Below are 22547 nucleotides of genomic sequence, written 5' to 3'. Positions count from 1 at the left end.
GCTTAAGGTTGCAATAAAATACTAACTGAATCATAATTTTTTAACGTATAGAAAAATAATATGAAAGTTTGTTTTTAGTATTATTGTTATCAGTGGGTAAGAAAATCAGGTTTAAGAGCATAAATTATTAAACGTCTAATAATTCTTTATAATTTCCATGTTATTCAATCATTACTTACCCTTAGTTTCCTTAAGTTATTATAAAATATTTAATTATATGAACAAATACAAGATTAAAATTTCAAAGTAAATTAATTTCCTTAAAAAGTTTCATTGATGCAATACTTCATTACTCGTTTATTCTAGAAATTTGATACATAAAAATAATTAGTCAAAGTATTTTTAATATTAATGAAATGTTTAAATTAACATCAAAATAATAGTATTCAATGTAAAGGCATTTGAATTTATAAATTACTCAGAATAAATTAATTAAAAAATTTTTTAATAATGCGACGATTACATAATAATTATGAAAGGCGTAACTTTTCTATCGTTAGCTTCATTCAATATTTCACACAGAGAAATGAATTATAAACATATAATAAATTGATTTGAAATGATTGTAAAATTTCCTTTATGCTTAATGGATTACATGACATTAATTTTCTAGAATAGTATTTCTGGATGCTATAAAGTAGCGTTGTCTCTCATACAATAAGATATTTTCGACGATCTAGAGAACCTTTGATAATTCGTCTGACGTACATGAAAAAGAACAGAAAATAAATATAAAATTACAAATTACAAACCATTAGTTTATGTTTTAATAATACAATATAAATTTCGTTGGCTGAAAATTTATGAGTTTATGCAAATATATGATTAATACAAAACTATTGCAAATTTTGAAAACCTAATTAAATATAGAATTTTCTTGTAAATCTGACGCTTAACATTCATAATAAGAATAAATTAGTATAAAAAGTATACGACTGATATATCTTTATTGATCAATTTACGTATATGTATGTTTGTATACATGTATATGCAATTACAGTACGCTATCTTATAAAATATGATGTTAAATACATTTTATATATGAAAATAGCAATTACGTATATTATTGTTAATATTATACATTTTATTTTCCTCTTAATATTCCAACTGAAAATGTGACAATGTAAGAATTTAAATCATATAGTAAAAAAAAAAAATTGTAATTCATTCGAAGAAAAGTTAATTTCGGGGCTTAAAGGGATTTTAATCGTTTCGAGATTTTTTTAGTGTTTGAGAACACTAAAAGCATTCTTATGTACTTCTTATCATAGATCATATATGCCAAACGGATAAGGTACGAATTGTCCATTAAAAAAGACATTCATACGGCTTTTGCAATTTCATTTATCAACATCATCCATCGCTTACTGCAGAAAATTCAATTTACAGAAATAAACTCTATCACAACGTTTAACCTCTCTATGTATATAAAAAGAATGCCAATATTTTAAACGAAATGAAAAATAATTCACTTTTTTTTTCGATGCAATTTGGCACTCTTTCGCTCTCTCACTCTCTCACTCACTCTCTCTCTCTCTCTCTCTCTCTCTCTCTCTTTCGTATTTTCGTTTGTTAAATTTATTGAAAACGAAGACTCATTTATAGAACTCGAAAATCACAATCGAAAATAATAATCCATAAAGCAAGTAAAACCTAGAAAAAACGTTTATGAAAACAATGCACTTGTTTACGCGTGCGGAATATGGCGAGTAGATCGTGCCAGTGTCCGGTCAGACGCAGCAAATCTCTCTTATTCTCCCTGTCAATTGAGCCAGTAACTAAGAGAGTATTTTCTAGACTTATGATTTAGGGCACTCCCGCAGGCATAGGTTGTGTGATCCCCCTCCCAACCTCCCTCGTGCCACCGCCATCACGAAGGTCGTTGGAGATTTCCGCAACGAGCCTCGGCGCTGCGTTTCACGCGCACGCGAACCCCTTCAGGATCAATACCGCGAAGTCGGCGCTTTCTCACAATCTTACACACACACGCGCGAGCGCGCGCACATCACACAAACATAAACGCACCCGCGCACACACACGCGCGCGCGCGCGTACACGCATACACCCTTTTATTCTCTCTCACTCCTATACCTCTCTGTCTTTCGTTATCTATCTTTTTACTGGCTTATCTCATTTTACGCGTACATATTTTCTCTTCTATGCGCTTATTATATCTTGCTTACACTTTTTCTTTCGTTTATCTTATAATTATTAAAGTTATGATGGGCCATCGAGACTTGTAAAATTTGCAATGAAATTTTTGATAATTGTAGAGTTTTATTTTAACATTTTATTATAATAAAATCTAATTCTTTAATTAATTGCTAAAGTTTCTCTTCTTAATTTCATATGCAAGAAATCTCGTTCATTTTGCGAAGAATGTTAAAAATATTGTACCAACAAATATACACACATCTACTGTTTTAAATCTCAACTACAACAAAGCCCATAATGATATTCTTATCATTGCAATTGGTTAGTAATTCTACGTGTTTTTTAAAATAAAATTTTATTAAGTTTTCAACTTTCACTTGAAGGCAATAATCTATAAGTTCCACATAACTTGTAATAACTTATACTAGAATGAGCGACTTTATGTCCGTAAAGTTCTCATTAGAGAACCAAGTTATAGTAATTCAGAAACTTATATCTAAAATAATGAGCTACTTTGATTGCGGTAAAGGTACTATTGTCAGTTATATTTTATTATTTTTCTTCTATTTGTCAGTGACTTTTGCGTTGCTGCAATTTCAATTTTTTTTTTTTTTTTTTCTTTATCAAATAAAATTGGGTATAAACTTAAACAAATATTAAACACTAATAAAATTGATTATTAAAGTTATTAAAACTTGATATATTTCATGAACGAAATCATATGAACGAAAAACTGTTTACAGTGTAAGTTAACTTTAATTAATATGGGAAATTACAATATCACATACTAAAGTGTATTCCGTCATATATTTCAATATGGCTTATGTAATAATGTAAACAAATAATTTTATAAAGATTATATTTATAATTATTTGATTTTAGTTTAATGAAAAATACATAATAGTATACAACGATTTCGAACTCCGTGCAATCTTATTTTTCCTATCCTTCCGCCTCCTTCTACGTTTCACGATCTATTTCTCCGTTTCTCTATTCATTTGTTATTTAACTTACTCTCGTTTTCCCTTAAGGGAAGGGAAACCAAAAGGTCGAGATAGTGCACGGGACTTACTTTTTTATTTCTCTCCCATCATAATATAGGAAAAAGTAAGAAGGAAGATCTGGTGCAGCCCCTCCCCCCGCCCCGCCTCCACGCCACTTCTTCAGCAATTGCGCAATTACTCCCCCCGTCGTTTCGTTATCAAAATGACGCAACTCTCAGTGGAGCCAACGTTTCCGACGCTTCGAATCCCCGATGTACCTCTCGAGTTGCCAAAGCTCCAAATTAATTCCTTGCCTATTCGAATCTTTACTGCCGATCGGTATCTTTACTATCATTTTCCTGGCATCATTTGTAACGATGTTACATCAGTTTTCGCAATGTTAAAAATATTTTTTACGGGGGCATATAAATTCCGTATTTAGTTTATCATTAAAACCTAATTCAGTCCGAATACAGATTAATGTTTAAAAATGACAAGCTGTTGTAAAATAACTTGACTGACTATTTTAAAAAACTTTTAATTGACTATTGGGCTCTGTTACTTTGTCAGTGTGTGTGTGTGGACATTTTTCATTGCACATCTAATTGAACGATTAAAATACTTGAGCATCAGTTTATATTTTCACGCTTATTTCCATCGCTACAGCAGAATTATATCTGCGCACATACAGCCAAGCTAATTATTTATATTTAAATTTGGTTATTATATTAGTTAGTGAAATAGTAAACCTCATTTATAGAATAAATTTAAATAATAGAACGAACGATGTAAGGTCGAATAATATTTTTATTTTACACGCGATATTACACATATATTATATGGAATGGAATGGAATCGAAATAAGATAGACAAGGATTTAGCCATTGGTATTTTGCATGCCTGTCTTAACTAATGTGAAACATGGCATCTGCCTATTAATTTTGCGCGTACGTTTAACTGAATAAAGGAGAAATAAAAAAGCGGAATCGGAAGGAAATCTCAGCATGACGTATACTAAAAGAGCACGCGAAATCACACGATTACACGAAGCTCAGAAAGAAAAAACAACAACTTGACGTTGAGCTAAATAGTGGCTACAGATATTATTGTACTCATCCAATCATTTAACCTTATCAAAACTATAATGATACCATCCCTTTGCTCCTACTTTTTTTTCTGCACATTTTAATAGTTATTTCCAAATGTATTATTGGCACCAATTAAAATAATATACGCAAGAAGCATTTGAGGCTGCGGGTGTTTAATTTTTACTTGATTTATTAATCGAAGCAAGTTTTTAATGAAAAAGTGTTTATAATATATAAACAACAATTTGATACTACTTTTTTTTTTTATTTGATAGAAGAAAGCATCGAATAAATTAAATATTATTAATTATATATTGAATTTATTGAATCGAACCTTATTAATTTTATTAATTGTACATTTATTGTGTTTTATTCGAAAGGAAAAGCAAGGTAAATGCAAATTGTTTGTATATTTAGAGGAAAAATTGCGTATCAAAATAATGAACGAGAGCCTAGGATTTCCATTATTTAAGATACAGTGACACTAAGGAGTCATACAACATGATTAGATATAAATACGAATAATTCCTTTGAAACGATATTACTGAAAAGACGTTGAAGTAATAACTTGAACATTAATTCCACTACAACATAAAAGCCAAATATTTTCATATTTAATGGCAATATTTCAATCGAAGAAAAATACAAATATGCGAATGAAAACGAGGTATAAGCATTATAAGAAAAATATCATTAACTATAAAAAGATAATGAAATGGTTATCGCTTCATCGCAAATTAGTGCAGTGAAAAGCTATTAAAATGCTAAGACAATTAGAATTTTGGTTTTGTCATTCGGTGCACGTTACTTGGCATTGCATACACGCACTCAAATAATTTACAAGTGTACATGTGTGGGAGGTGACGTTATCGCCGTCACTCCGTCGGTAATTGCGACTCCCTTTCCGATTTGCGCGTTTGCCTCCGGCATCGTTGTTTTATCGGGTTGTAAAAATAATGCGTGTCAAGCTGTCACGGGTTACATAGGAAGCGCCCAGTCATTTCCGTCTTTCTTTCGGCGTTGCCGCCGCGTACGAATCGAAATATTTGTAATTCAAATTTCGCGCGCTTCCGCGAATCGATCGATCCATGCACGAACTCGGGTTCCTCCTGTCTTTCATTCCTTTTTTTCAACGTCTCCGTTTTTTCCTTCTCCTATCGTGCATTCTCCAGCCGTCCTCTCTATCAACGTCGCTCGCACTACTTCTGCGTCATTTCCTGGATATAAGTCTTTTGCATATTGTATTGATCTAGCCGTCTTCATTTCTACTTAATACTACAACATTTTCTTCAGCTACCAATCTTCTTATATCTACCAATTATTTAGGATTAAAGACAATGAAAATTATGGCTTTTAGTGGGAGAAGAAGCGTTTGTAATTTGGAATGTTGAAAACTTCACGGAAGCTTATGCGCGCGCACATTGTCGTATAAGCGTTTAGTCGGAAATTAGTTTTCAATTTATCTGTTAATATATTTGAGAGAAAAAATCGTTAACGACATGGCGGCAGCTGAAATAAATTATACGTAAATTTTTTATTCAATAATATTTATTATGATTTAAAAATCATGCAATTGCAAGCACTCCTTATTATTAAATTAATAATATTTTAATAAATTATATAAATGGATAATGAAGAAATTTACGATTTGTTGTCGTAAGCAATAATAAACAATACTCACGATTTAGCTCTATTGTATTTACATACATCGAAGCGGCATTTTGTCAATAATCGACATTTATTCGTAATTTTTGCACGCATAAAGTTGCATTTTTTAATTTGCTTACAATTTAAAAAAGTAATCTACTCTCAATTAAACCGCTTTTCTTGCATATGATATTTATTTTTAGATTATACTACCTGTTACAAATAAGCAACAGGTTGTACGTAGAAGGAAAGATTTATTACAAAAAGAAATGAAAAATGAGAAAGAGTTGTAAATTCTTATTGGTTGGTAAAAATTATTAAGTTAGCACAGTGATAGAACATTAATTACATGATAAATTTTAATGCATAAAAGACTTACTTATTGTAAACTTACATACAGAGTGGAAGAGTTTTTAATATAATGTTTTATTTCGACAAAACAATAATTAATTCTGGAGAGCTCAGTTTGACTTTCATTAGAATCTGTTTCTATATTACTATTTATTCATATATATATATATATATATATATATATATATATATATATATATGTATGTATAGTTTTTATCATATTTCATATACTTAAAAACTGTATATACTGATATCTTTTGAAAAGCTCTAAACATGGTTAAACATTCTGCGATCTTTATTAATTATGAGACACTATTTTTACTCGCATTAGTCTCAAACACATGATTATTATAAAAAATTATTAATCTTTTATTAATTAGTTAGACCATAGGATTACAACAACAATACTCGTTTAATAAATAAAAACCATTTTACAATGAAAAATTACAGAACATTCTATTTCCTTTTCTTTTCATGATAATTCATCTATCTTACGATCTTGCTCTCTTATACTCCTTCTTTTTCTCTCATTCTCCTATCCTAATCCTCTATCCTTCAGTCACTATTTTTATTTCTCTCTTTCACTCTCGTCATGTAGCTTGCGTCCTCTGGTGAATCGCTCTTCGTGAAAAGAAGGAAAACGTCTGTGTGCTTATCGAACGATCGAATGCGGAATTGCCGGTGAGCCGTCCTCTGTCTCTCTCGTGCGCGATTTTTCTTAATTCCGACAGTTCAATTGCATTCCAGGTTCGTTGTGGTTGGCGGTCGCTACGTATCCTGCGAGAAAATAATCGACTGAAAAAATGGTATCCTGTGTAATTAACGAACGCTGACTGCTTATGTCCTTCGATCCACATTTCTTTCGTTTTTAACTGTCTTTTTTATCACGAGGCAATCGAACACGCAGCTTTTACGATAACAAAATCACATAGTAATTCGATAAATTTTATCATCTATAAACATAAGTTTCAATAAATTGTAAAATATAAAATAACCTGTGAGTGAGTTTTTCTAGTTTAATTTCAATATCTTTGCCTCGACTGTATTTCATCTAAGATGCTAAATCATTTGCCTTGAATAATTTCTTATATTAAATTCTCTAAAATCGTGTAAACAAAAAAAAATCTCCTATATTTATAACATAATTTAATCTTTACACATTTAATTTAACGTTAATGTTGAAACATAATTTAACTAATTGATTTTAATCATCATTCATCTTTAAATGTGAAATTATAGAGAAATTATCATGATAAATTAATTCCAATACGTGATAATTAATACTCTGTAATGGTATATTATTTTTTAAATTGTGAGCTATTAAAAGTTCCATTCAATATAAAATTGGTATTTTTTTGAATAATTTTTGCCAATTGACGAACTATTGATTTATGAGATTAATCCTGTTGAATATAAGAAACCTATGTATAAAAATTATAAAAATCTAGTGTATGAAAATTTATAAAAATTTTATTTATTCGACTGTAGCGCAAGCACTTGAACAATTAAATTTCAAACGATCGATCCTCGATAATTACAACAACTTAACACCTGATTTTACAACACAAGTATATTAGCTACGATAATATAATTTGATAATAACAATCGAGAGCATATAAAATATGCGAGAGATATACAACTCTTTCTTTTTCTTTTTCTTTTTCTTTTTTTTTTTTTTTTTTTTTGCACATACAGACCACTTAGGGGCGGAATTTTTTAATAACCGACTCAACCTACAAAGCTATCATTTGGGAATGCCTAGTGGACATCGAGCAAGGAATCCCTGACCTACTTCCTTCTGCATCTTAACTACATCCTCCAATACTTTTCTATAAAGACCGAGGGATTCACTTAAGACTACTCTCTGCTCATTCTTTATCCAACTATTCGAGATGAATTTGTCAATGGATATAAGTCATGAGAATATAAGAGCTACGCTGGTAATAGTGAATTTGAAATAAAAATTTAATTTGCGATAAAAGTTGTAAATCTCAAAAGGATAGATTAGTTTTGGACTGGATGGAGATGTTTTTTTTTACATAATTATAAAATGGGTGGTCTGAAAATAAATAAATTAAAGCATTCGTAAAAAATAATAATAATAATAAAAACAATCTTCACATGCTACTAATACTCTAATAAAAAAAAAAAAATTATTCGATAAGAAAAGAGAACTCAACGAAGGATAATAAAAGGTATCACAATATTCTATAAAATTTCTTATTAATATCAGATTTTATTTATTTGGTCTACTACGTGGCAAATTGTTTTGGTTTCATACTAAAAATACTATCTTTCATTCTATGAGGAATATGAACTATCAACCAATTAAATATTATCCATAAAATATTATGTATAAGTATTAAAATTTTTTTGTTTTGAATCACCTATTAAAATACACATGACTACTTGTCTTTTTTATTGGAACGAATTATAAAACAAGACTCTCTCTTCTTTAATCGTGTCTTATAATTTCATATAACGAGCCCAGTACCGTATCACATTTTCCACTTTCATAAAATATTTTGAATAATATATAGAACTATAAACTTTAATAATTCGGCAATATCATAAAATGTATTCAAAATGGAAAATTGCAAAACTCGCTCTTATAATTAAAGTGTATGAAAAGTTACATATTTTATGTGAGAAAAAATATGGATCGTTTAAAAATTTGAAATAAATTACAGCTTGAAATGATAATAAAAATACATTCATTTTTATGTTAACGTATATTTTTTGTAAATGGAAATTTTAAAGAGTGCGTACAAAAAAAAAAAATAAAAAAAAAAATAAAAAATAAATAAATAAATAAATAAATAAAAAATGAAAGAAGAAATATGCACAAAAATTAAACAAAAAAAAAAACTTTTTAATTTTGAAAGTATCCGTTCCTTTGTTTTACCACATAATATGGCAAAAAAGATTTTACCACATAACATGGAAATAATAATTTATGTACGAATTTAGGTCGACAATTTCTTCAAATCAATAGAAGCATAAAATATAATATCTGTTTGTTGAAGCGTTATTTAACTTGAAGGAAATATTTAACGGTGACATGAGAAAATTTAGTCAATTTTCATTTAACGGGTCACAGCTTTATCCTCGAATAATCTTTGAATCAAACTAATATCGATTATTTAAAAAAAAAATTTAGTTTAATAAAATGATTAAATACATAAAATTAGCGTTAATTTGTGTACTCAGAGCGACTAGAGTTCTCGTATGGAGAAACTCTTTATCGAAGCGACTGTTTCTCAAATAATTATCGTGATAAGTAAATAAGCAAAATAGAAAATGACTTGCGAGTGAGGCGACCATAGCACGAAACTAACAAGCTAATGAACAAAATATCTGAAGCGCGACACAATGAGGAGGGTAGGGAAAAATAAAAGCAAAGTAAATTTCATTACGAAAGTCGCGCGCTCATATAGCTTCGAGGCGGAGAAAAATGGCGCGGGAAAAGCCATTTAATTCTTTATTTCACGGGAGGCCGAAGGAGGAGATGAAAAATGATGTTTTGCGGAAATTTCGAGAGGACAGCAATTTCCAGTTATAACGGCTAATCCGCGTTTCATCGGACCGCCTAAACGCTCCTCGTTCGCTTCCTTTCCCTTCTCCCTCGCACTTTTCGTATCGTATAGAAGTCGGAGTTAGAGTCGCAGTAAAATATAATTGGGTTTTAGGGATTATCCCGCGAAATGCGGAACGAGCTCGACTCGGATCTCCGTGCGACTTCCACCTCTGCGAATATATTTCCCTCCCTTTCATTCCTCCGCTGTTTTCTTCCATTCCCTTTTCTTCAAAGTACATCAGATATGCTTTCACTTGGCGCGTATAAATACATTCCCCCCCCCCCCCCCCCCCCCCCCCCCTCTTCTTCTTCTTCTTTTCTTTTTTTCTTTTCTCGATCCTTTTATCACTACTCTTGGTTTTGCAGGTACTTATTTAAAAGAGGTTATTTAAAACTCGCGTAAGCAAGTCGTGCGAAATTTCCACTTCCGCGCCGCCGTTGTTCGTTGCAAGTCTTAATTCTTTTTCTGCGAGGAGCTGAAAATTGAATTGTAGAATTGCTGATTATATAGGGGGATTTACTTAATTAGGCAATTATATTCAACTCTGACTCTGAATAATGGATCTGTGAGTTTCATTCTTCCAATTCTTCATCATCTAAATAAAGCGAATGATTAAAAGATTAATACGTAATAAAATTCCAATTTGTGCATGCACCTACGAACACGTGTACGAGCAATAAAATTAAGTAGGAAAATTCTGAATCGACGTAATTGCTTTGCGTATATATTTTATTTGTTAATATTACCTCTATTATAAGAATGGATGAAGAAACTCTGCTATCTTTGTAGGTGCAATACTTTGAAAATATTTATAATGCAAGCATTTTATTTGTTATAATCCAAAAAAAAAATCTTAACTTTATGTAATGAAATTTTCAATTTTCACGTGTATCGCAACAATATGCGAATAAAAGAAAATCCCTATTTGTCAAAATGTCCCTAAATCGGGCTACACGATTTTACACTCCTGAGCAGACATGCGCAAACATTGGATATAAAATTACCAATATTGAAGATTTTCGAGCGTCTTTCAATATTATTATTAAATACCAATACCATGACCAATTTGACAATGAGCCATCCGCATCCTTATCCCAATGATCTCTACGAACGAGTACGATAAATTTGCCAACCCTTGAGTAGGAACGGCAAAAAGGTCAAGTAAGAAGAATCACGAACAAAAATAAAATTTACGTACGAGGCAATAGCAACGCGAAAAAAGCCCACGATACGAGAAGTTGCCAAAAAGTAAGCAAAATAGAGAGATAGGCAAATGTCGAGGATGGTATAGAAAGGAAGGAGAGTCATGAAAGGAGGAGCCGAAAATAGACTGGGCGCCAGTCCGGTAAATTGGCTCCATTCATCAGAGGGTTTTCCTGTCGCGACTGCTTGTCCAACTTTGGCCCAGTTGCCATGAAACGTGCATACAAGCCCTGTCAATTTGCTGGGATGAGCGAGCGAGAGAAAAATATTGGACGCACCTCTATGTGCGTACGTGTACCTTGTCCCCCCATGCGTGCGTGCATGTATTTCTTTCTCGTTCGTTGCCTTGATTATTTTCACTGTGTGCGGTTTGTAGAAGTAAGTATCTCTACGAAGCTGAATTGTGAAAAGATACATACACGCACACACACACGCACACCGACACACACACACACACACACACCGACACACACATATATATATATCTGCAAAATAGTAAACATTCTTTTATTTTTAGATTTAAATATTAATATTCTTAATATTAGTTTGAAATTAATAATTGAATTATACATTAGAGACGAAAGATAAAAGAGGAGAATTTTTTTTATTCGTTTAATGGTGAACTTGTAAAAAGTTTGATGAAACTTTGCGATACAAAAGTTCAAATAGATGCTATAGTAGAAACATCTAAACTATGTTTATTATACCGCTAAGTGTATTCCTGAGTACGTTAAAATTATTATTCATCGTGAAAAATGTAATTGAGTTTTTTTTTATACCATACTCTTACTTGTAATGATTTAACTTTTCATCAAACACATGCCCCTGAACCATTTTAAAATCTATTTATAAATTTAATAGATTTGTTATTAAATTCATCTATATCGTAGGTATTAAAAACACTGGAATTTTATTATAGAATACTTGTAAACTTCAAACTCAAAGGACTAAATTTCTTAACGTGCTTATATCAAGCAAAACTTCATTTTCCCAAAGCTCAGGGATTTCAACTCTTCAAACAGTCGATTCGATACACATATTTCGTATACGTATTTCTATATACAGGCGCATACACACACGCGCACACATTCAGAGAAAGAGAGAGAGAGAGAGAGAGAGAGAGAGAGAGAGAGAGAGAGAGGCAAAATAGAGCATAGTAAGCAAAGGATCAAGATTCCAAGACGTCGTTTTCTGTACAAAAGCGAATACGTCTGCCTGAATTCGATGCTTAACAAGCGATCTCCGTTATATATGCTCGTCATCGTCCTTTTTGTCTCACTTTAATTCTCAGTGACATGAAAGGTTAAATGCTAGGTCTGCATCAAAATCGACGAGCCCTTTCGACTTCTCGCAATACATACATCTAAAACTGTCAAAGGATTGCGTGAAATTCGTCTAGTCGTACGGCATCAATTAACAACAAAAACAAAAATCAAAGTCTATTCAAGCCGATCGATCAATCAATCTCTCTTTGTTTAGATATCTCTTATAACAAATACCCATTACTTTCATATACTAGGATCACTGAAATTTTCGCTTGACATTGTGATTATAAAGCACTACATTATTTTAATACGCTAACGGCAAGGATATGTAAATGTTAGTAGATTAAAAGTATTGGAGAGTAGAGTGTACTCGATATGTAAAATTGAGGTTTCAAAGTGAATTGATTTTCAAGTGAAGCACATGTACATTGTACATCCATGGGAAACAATAACTGTCGTAGCTAACTTCACATCACTCAAATTTCAACCAATTGATATCCTCTACACTCTACACATATAGATAGATATATCTTTCGAGTCAAAATTCGAATATATTTTGACAATCGAAACATCTACATTAGTACACAATGTTTATACAAACGATATTAATGTATTTCCTAGTCGTTACCATGATTATTAAAAATGATTAAAATGAAATTACAAATATTATTCAATTAGATGCAACTATGGTTAAAATGAAGTATATTACATCGTTGAAATTATAGAAAACGTGTTACTTGAAATATACAGAATGGAATCGACAATGCTCAATTAACTTTCTATAAAACCTTCAAATAAAGACACTAAACAATATCCCCATCCCCATCCCTCCTCTCTCTTTCTCTCTCTCTCTCTCTCTCTCTCTCTCTCTCTCTCTCTCTCTCTACAAATCAATCAACAACAAAAACTCAAAGATACATTTTCCTATATCGATGAAAGAAAATTTCACTAATTAAAAGTCAAGTGTTATAAAGTTTCCGTGCACATTTCGCGTAACAAAACGCCCATGAATTTATTCAAAAAAATATACCACTCCGCGCTCTCAGTCGCTCTCCCCTATCGCCAATTGAAATATCACACAGTCATAAATAATAACGCAGGCATTTTGTCAATTTTTCCATTGGTCCTCCAAAATTAATAAAGACAAAAAAAGTATATAAAAATGCTAACAATACTCGTTAGGCTCCAAGCCAACACGAAGTGCGTAATGGAGCCAAGAACGGGTGACAATTTTACCGATAAATCACACACCCACACACGCACGCACACACAAATACACACACACACACACACCTCCTCGTCTTTCGGCAAATAAACTTTCGTGCAGAGGCGCCCTCCTAGGAGCGAGAAGATTTTCCAGCAGGTTTGACTGATCCAACCCCGTCTCGCTTTGTTTCTCATCCGAGGCAATCTCCAACCCTCCCGACACGGCTTTTCACTCAAAGGACTTACGCGTTCCGATCGATTGTATGCACACATAGAGCCCTGCGCCGACTCGGGTTCACTCTCATCGAGCGACACCTTCTCCACGAGTTTCTTAACGGGTATTTTATAATGCGCGCGTTATTGCGCGGAGTGAAGTCGAGGTTGCTTTGAATAAAGTGGACTTAGCCTAACGCATTGTTAACGGGGGCGAGTACTTTATGGGCTTGTCTTGTGCTCTTAAAGCGGCCACACCACGCATTGTATTAGGTTTTTCGAGAGAGCGGTGAAAGGGCTGGTGATTTATTCTCATACGTTCGGTCGGATGATCCGCGAATTTATTTCATGATTATTCCAGCTCCTTCTTCGTTGTTTTTTTTTTTTTTTTTTCATTCTTTTTCGTAGAGGAATGGTTGGTTCGGTGGGGTGGGACGAGGGGGTTCACAGCCGGCCAAACGACCGTGGAATATTAGATTTAAAATTACTAACGTCGCTATACCCTACCGAGATAATGCACAGTATATGGGATTCTAAAGTCTTATGTATACTCGAATGGAATTTTCAGAACGGGTTATTGCATATTATATGGGCTTTGAATTGATTTTAATAAAATTCTGTGTACGAATGTCTTGGGTGTTGTTTATGTGACTGTAAATTGTTGTGCGCTACTGAATGTAGGAAAATGGAAACTTATAAATTAGTCTGTAAATACAACGGAACAATTTGATTATCGATAACATTAGAAAAGTGTTGCTTATTGAAAGAGTATGTAGGGTTTGGAATAAACAAACGTCAATGCATTTTATCTCTAAAGTTTCGATATAATCTTTAAAAATCCTATACAATGCACCGGGTTTATAAAATTTAAGAATACGATAATCTCATCTCTGACGATCCATATATCCAGAAAATATCATTTCTAAATTTTACATAAGTCAAAGAATATATATATATATATATATATATATATATATATATATATATATTGACAAAATTACACTAAATTGATTTATTATTCAACTACTTTGTTTACATTTTTATTTTTAAATCTCAGATTAAATCTCGATGATGTTTTCTAATATTAAATACTATTAATCATTTTATTAATTTTGTTCAAAATTCTTTTTAAATACTCTACCATTGCATTTTACGTTATTTTTAAAATGATTAAAATCGCAATTTATATTAATCTTATTTAAAAATAATAATCAAAAGTTTTTTAAGTAAAGAATAGGTTTTTATTTGTTTACACAACAGATTTTTTTTGCACTTTTCTATTTAATGTCAATTTGTCTGCAGTTCGTATACTTAATTACACTGCTTTTCATGTGAATATACGATAATTTTTATAATACATTTTTTGTATTGCAAAAAATTCATTAATCACAGAATGTGATATTTAGAAATATCTTTTTAAAAAGTGTAGGAAACAATTGCCAACTAATTCAATGTTATTTATAATACGCGATTTTAAGATTTTTACTGAATTTAAAATGACATTCTTTGCTTAAAATTATAACACTAATTATCGTCTAGATTGGCAAGAAGATTGTGAGAATCTTCAAAAAAAAAATGTGATTACAATGAAACCTACAAACACGAAAACTTGTAATTAATGTTATGCATAAACTTATAAAATGGAAATATTTATCAAATTTAATCTTATTTTATCGTTCATTCATTTGACTTTAAATTATATTACAAGAATAATGCTGATGAAATCACTACATTTTATTTTAATTCGAATTCTACTAATTTATATTGTCATTATATCGTTTAATTTTATTTTATTTTAATTTAATTCGTAAATAATGTCTAAAAGCTTTAATTGACTGTGATGAGTATCTTCTCGAAAGAATATTTCTATCGTGAATATACATATATATATATATATATATATATATATATCTTTGAAATATGAACTATATTTTAATCATTAGATAAAAAATTTCCGATAATATAGCGGCGTGTTTAAATGAAAATATATAGTATCTTCAATCTTACTAATTACTTTAAGTGTTTCGAAGCAAAAATTAATCAATTAAATAAATCGAGTAAATTGCGATAAAACTGCATAGACATTGTTGATAATGACATCAACCAACACATACATAATTCTCAATGAATTCATCAACACATTTTGACATACACTGTCTTTTGTCACTCGATCTGTCACGTCTGCTTTAGCAACAAAAACCACCTCGGATTATTATTTGTTTTCACACGCGTATGCGAAGGTTGGTTTGCATTTTATTTCTCCACCACGAATTCACGCACACAGAGAAGCTTTAGCGCATAAAATTAAACGAATATGATGGCCAATTATGCAATGCGTCATATCGTCAAAAGTCATCTGCATTCGCTAGATAGTCTGTTTATTTTACAAATTTATTATTAGTGTTACTGGACGCATTGTATTTATGCATTCGAAGCGAAATTTGATGAATATACGATGAGTCAGTCTAATTATTTAATGATGTCCCAGTGATTTCTTATTAGTAAAGGTATTATCGTTACGTATAAATCCTTAAATTAATTCAACTAATAATTAATTGTTCAAGAACGAATTATTTAACTTGGAATAGTTTCAATATATTTTTAACGAATTCAAATTTTCAAATTGGAATACATTCAAATTGAGAAAGAAAGAAAGAAAGTTATATAAAGGTGAAGTTTACATTAGTTATATGAACAAAATTAATGAATAGTTGTATGAGAATAAACTGTTTGAAACTATTTCAATTAGTGTACTTCAGGCTATTTACTTCCAAATCTTGCACTTTATACTGGCTTTTATATTAAACAAACTAATACACGAACAACGAACAAATTTATTTTTCCTTTAATCGGAGAATAGACTGACTGGGTATCATGATTATTGAATTCGGACGGTAATACAGTAGTCGCTCAATTCTAGCTGCGACTGATAACAAAAAATAAGTAGTTATCCATAGAAGAAAGACATAATCGTAATGTGAACGTTCAACATCTTAAATTACAAATACGATAATAATAATAATAATAATAATAATAATAATAATAATAATAATAATAATAATAATAATAATATCGAAGGGAAAATTCGAGAGGCATTTTATGCATTTTTAGATTCGTAGTTTGTGTCACTCAGCAGGTTGTATGCATTTTAACTACAAAACCAAATCATAAATCATTATTTGTATAAATGTTAGTCTGCATTTAGCTCCACCGTCGGCCACGAAAATTCGCACTCGCGTATCTGACTGGGAAATTTCAGTGCATAAAATTGAACAATACGACAAGCAATTATACAGTGCATCGTATTAGCCAAAGTCAGCTCTATACTTTTTGTAGTTTGTTTATTTGCTGAATTTATAATCGGCATCTTTACGAGTGTATTTTCGCGTTCGATACGACATTTTATCTAATACACTGCCAGCCATTTTTTCTTTAACTCTGTGATCTAATTAATTCAATCTTACTATACTCAGCCTCGTTACAGTTTATCATCTACTATTGTGCAATTTTTTTTTTCTATTACTGCATCAACGATAATGTGAAATAAGAGAAATATAATCATCAAACAAAAAGTACAAACAAGTTTTTCAACATATTAAATAAATGTAAAATTCATATAATGACGAACGATGCTTTTAATAAACGATAATCTATATTTATCATCCAAGATCACACGGTAATATTTTACGTTATTATGTAAATTTTATTATATAAAACACGTTAAGTTAATTTCTTCTAGAAATTGGACGAAAATTTTGGACACACTATAAACATACTTATAATTAAATAATATAACAAGAGAGTCCTTAATAAGATGTTTAAAACTTAGTCATCAACCGTAAAGAGAAAATTCTCTATGACTTTATTTAACTTTGTAATATAAATTTCATCCCGCAAATTATTGTAACAAACTTTTGTTTGTTACATTAAATAATTTGTAATCTATCGTCAGCGATGCTCAATGAACTAACTACTCTTCGCAAAATAATACCTTTTAATCATAATATCAAATAAAAAGATATTTCTTTTCTGTAAATTAAATTATTCATTTTTCAAAGCATTTATTAATAGGCATAATTATCTAAAAACACAATTTAAAAATTACAATTTAAAGGATAGGCAGAATTAGGAAGTTTATAGCTACGTTTTTATAATGAAAACATTTTATTCGTATTCTTGTATCTATTGGGAAATTAATGATTTTTCTAAATCGACAAGATGTTGTAATAAAAGGAATAAATATAATATGTTCAGGTAGATTCAGAGGGAGTCTTTCGGGTTTCTTATTGCTTGATATTGAATTAAAAATATAGCGGTGAATTTAATAAGCAACTGTGTTTCTATATATCCGTATATATAAAAGGACAAAAAGAAAATAAATAGCTAATGACGGTTTTCACGTTGATTTCAGTGAATTTGTTTTTAAATTATTTAGCAAAATTCTTTTAATGCTTTCTTTCAATTTGAAATACAAAAAATTTATTCTAAGGAATATACTTGCATAAATTCTAGATTGTTTAATTTTATGTCAGTCGTATTATAAATTGTTCGACATGTTTTGAAATCCATAAATCTTTTGAACTTAACATTCACCGGATAATCATATTTAAAATCATAACTATATTGAAATTTGTTATCTATTATTATCAAAAAACTCTGTCGTAAAAACTGTATATGTATTATGTAAATGTATAAAATGTTTAAAAACCATAAATCTGTAATTAAATGTAAATTTTTAAGTATATAAATGCTATAATAATTCTCATTACTTGAACTTTATAGTTAAAATGAATTTTTTCAAATTATTGTAAAATAAATAAAATATGCCAAAAAACTGCGTAGTGATTTTGCAAATTTGCTTATTTATGTTTTAGAATATGACAAACAAGTTTGAGAAAATCATATATACATATATATGTGTGTGTGTGTGTATGTGTGTGTGTGTGTGTGTGTGTGTGTGTGTACACATTGAATTTCAAACAGCTACTTTCTTTTTTATAAGGTATTAAGATATTCCGCGTTTTCACTGTAATTCTACACTTCTATACTATTAGTATTTGTCTAATAATTTCCCTACCTATCGCTAGTAAGAAATATTTGATCACATAAGCCAAATAATAATAGCTTTCTAAATATAGAGACAAAAATTTATAAGTAAAATTAATTTTTATTCCCTTCACAAACAATTTCTTTATAAACAAAAAATAAATGATAAACAGCTATTCGATCCTAATCAACTTTATATATTATTTATGTACTTTCGTCTTAAAAGGAAATCCAAATAATTGATTTTATAAAGAAAACAATGCTTATAAAGGCATTTCACATAATACTACACAATGGACAATTTTGAATATATTGTGATCGCTTTAGCTTTTCCGTCGAGGTTCACCGTTAAAAAGATAATCGGTGAGTACAACTATGATCGTCCCAATACATTGCTGAATATATATAATGACGTATTGTATAATGCAAGACTTTTATCAATAAGTTAAAACTGTATTATTATTCCCTAGATGAGCCAGTTATTTTTATGCACGCAAGATTTTTTTGTATAGTTGTACAATTTACTGGGAGAAATGTGAAAAATAAACAACATGAATGTTTGAAGATGAATATATGTACTTTTAGTGAAAATGTTGTTATGTAAAATAAATATATCAATTTATTGAAAGGTTAAAATTTCTGTATTAAAAATATTAATTTATCAACATTCTACCCGATGTAACAATAATTTGATATTAATATACATACGTATATATATATATATATATATATATATATATAAGAATATTCAACGAATAATATTTTTAATGTTTTTAGCATTTTATATCTGCCTCTGATATAAAAGTTTATATAAATGAAATTATAAGTTTTTTAATTATCCACATGTAATGTAATGCTGATATCAGGTAATTAATAATATAAAGCTTTTGAAAAATTAAAATTAGTTAATTTACCTCCTTTTAGCGTGTTCATCTTCTGACATATAATTGTTAAATATTGAAATTGCAATTACATTTATAATAATTTTTTTTTCATTTATACGTATACTTATATTATATTTATATATAAAATGATAGCGGATAATACACTTCTGTAGCCACAAACATATTAGTTAATTACGCCATAATATTGAATACTCGACTATGAACAATAAATTTACGTTATTTTATTGATTGAAAAATCTTCAAACGTTATCGATATTTTTTTTTATTTTTTCACGCATCTTGCATATCATAAAAAAATAATACAATAATACAAACGCCATTCAAATTCATCTAAAAATACTACAGAGGTTTAATTATTAATGAAATTATCCAATAATGTTCAAACGAGAGTAATTGAAATTACAAAAAATCAATACGAATATTATGCTATATTATATAAATAGAATACTTTCTCCATTCATTTATTAATGATCGTTCGTACTGCCATGAAATACGAATACGATAAATAAAATATCTAAAAATTGTAATGTAAATGAGATGATTGCATAAATTTATGAGAATTTAAAATATAAAAGAAAGACAGCCTACTCTTCCAATGTAATGTCGGTTAAGTTTTGGCATTAGGCCATTTACGTGTATTCTCGGTAACTTTTGACATCTTTGAATAATCATAATTTTCACAACAACAGCTTTTCGAGTTTCCGCAAACCACGATGTCGAATATATAGTGCGTTCGATATCAGCAGTCTATAATAAAAATAACATATAAAAAAAAAAACGACTAGAATGAAATTACTATAGTAATGCTATACACAATATAAAATAATATTTATTCATATGTATTTATTAATGTCATTGCTGTAAATAAAACTTTCATTCGCAATAGAGGATAATTTATATACGCATTAATACTTACAACTGTTGCCATTGTTTCGGCACTTTCAGCCGATATAAAGAGCCTTAAGTAAATCAACACAATCGTCAGAAAATTATTCATTACTTCAAAATTTGATACCTTTGGCTTAAAATCGTTATTAAAATTATGATCATTATTTATTATTATTTATTGTTATTTATTGTTATTATTATTACTATTATTATTATTATTATTATTATTAGTAGTAGTAGTAGTAGTAGTAGTAGTAGTAGTAGTAGTAGTAGTAGTAGTAGTAGTAGTAGTAGTAGTATTAGTAGTAGTAGTAGTAGTAGTAGTAGTATTGTATAAACGTGAGTATATATAAATATAGAGAATACATGCAACTGATGGACTTACGTCAATAATTTGCAGTCCTACGCCGATACTATAAGACATGAAGCATATAATACTTTTCACAATCATAATTCCAACGAGCACATTCGTTTCTTCTATTAAACTATAAAAAATAAAAATATATCAATAATGAAAAATTCTTGATGAATTATAATTAATACTACTAACAATAAAATATTTTGATGTTCACAAATATATTGCTTCAATTCCTTATTGATCTTTGCAGTTTTCAATTTCTTTTCCAAAAGTTTCAGTCGTACAGCACATACGTATGAAAATAATACAAAAATTCCATCTGTAACCATTACAACCGCCGTATGTGACATTGCGATAAATTGATTACAAAATATAAGAACTTTCAGCGCGGTTGATTCAATTGAAAATGGATATCGTGTTGTCGTGAGAATTGTAGATCGATCTGGTCTATTTCCATACATGTACATTACAATGATATATAATATTGCAATTGTAGACACTATAATCACATATAAATTCGCATTCTCTAATGAAATCGATGCTTCTGTACTATTGAGCTGATTTTTTGTAACACGCAATAATTCCTACACAAAATAAAAATTATATTAGACAGAGAGATTTCAAAGAGATAGAGAGATTAATCTGAAATCGGCCATTTTCATAAACGCTATTTCAGTAGACAAACCTACTTTTGCGAAACATATATATATGATAAAAGTCTAAAATTATTAATATATAACATTAACGAAATTAATTTATTAAGTAATAGTTTAAGAAAAAATATATATATTAAATTATAATTAATAGCGATACATGCCTTCAAACGTTTTTCTTGAATCTTGAAGTTAATTAATATGACCATACATTCCATCATACCAGTCATTTCCAGCCAAGTAATTGAAGCTAAGGTTACATTACCAGTATTATTATTCAGAAATGTATGAAAAGTCGGAAGTATTAGAATCAAATGATTCAGTAAATAAAACCACCATAAAAAACGATAAAAAATACAATGGGCTCTTGGACTGTTTGGTATTGGCCAGATACCAAAAATTTTCATACTCACGCACAACACACGAAATCCCATTTTTACAGTAAAACGTATTTTCATCTCTTATAATTTCTTCTACAAGATTTTCACTAAAAGTTAGATAGAATTTTTGTATGTAATGAAAAGAATTATATACTTTAGAATTTATGGTCAAGTGGCTGTTACAGAAGTGAGTTTAAAAAACTGAAGAACATCTTCAAATTCTTTGAACAACTATATGATATTTTACATTGATCATATTCTTTATCTATATCATGAAGTAATTAGCAGTACTCATAAATGAGAAATTAATTTCTGTTTTCATTTCTGTTTATAATTGTAGTTTAATTTAGTTCGCAGATGAGAAACTAATTGTAAAGTAAACATGTAAACATTACTGTAAGACCATTGTCGAAATTTTTAATTATAATTTATTAAGTACTTTAATTTATCATCAAATTTTCGTACTAAAACGTATAATAGAATTGTTTTTAAATAATTATATATCAGAGAAATTTTTTTATAAATAGTAAATGATGAACATAATATTACGCGAAATATGTATAAAAAATGTTATCATACATAATTAAAATAAAATAGATAATAACTACTTGTTTGTTTGATAGTTCAAG

The 22547-nt window shown here is 29.6% G+C and overlaps 1 protein-coding gene across 1 annotated transcript; it reads right to left on the bottom strand.

Annotated features, from left to right (window-relative positions):
- Positions 1 to 6929: 6929 nt before the first annotated feature.
- Positions 6930 to 21972, bottom strand: LOC105360143 (uncharacterized). The gene is made up of 5 exons (XM_011496947.1): positions 21703 to 21972; positions 21078 to 21469; positions 20913 to 21012; positions 20556 to 20660; positions 6930 to 7000 (listed from the first exon to the last, which is right to left on the bottom strand). Exons 1-5 carry the CDS (start codon positions 21970 to 21972, stop codon positions 6992 to 6994), a joined length of 876 nt encoding a protein of 291 aa, XP_011495249.1. The 3' UTR covers positions 6930 to 6991.
- Between the last annotated feature and the right edge of the window lie 575 nt (positions 21973 to 22547).

Source organism: Ceratosolen solmsi, unplaced genomic scaffold (genome assembly GCF_000503995.2).
Source record: "Ceratosolen solmsi marchali unplaced genomic scaffold, CerSol_1.0 scaffold13, whole genome shotgun sequence".
NCBI lineage: Eukaryota > Metazoa > Arthropoda > Insecta > Hymenoptera > Agaonidae > Ceratosolen > Ceratosolen solmsi.
The sequence above is the reverse complement of the archived record's forward strand: the minus strand, read 5'-3'. Positions and strand labels throughout refer to the sequence as shown.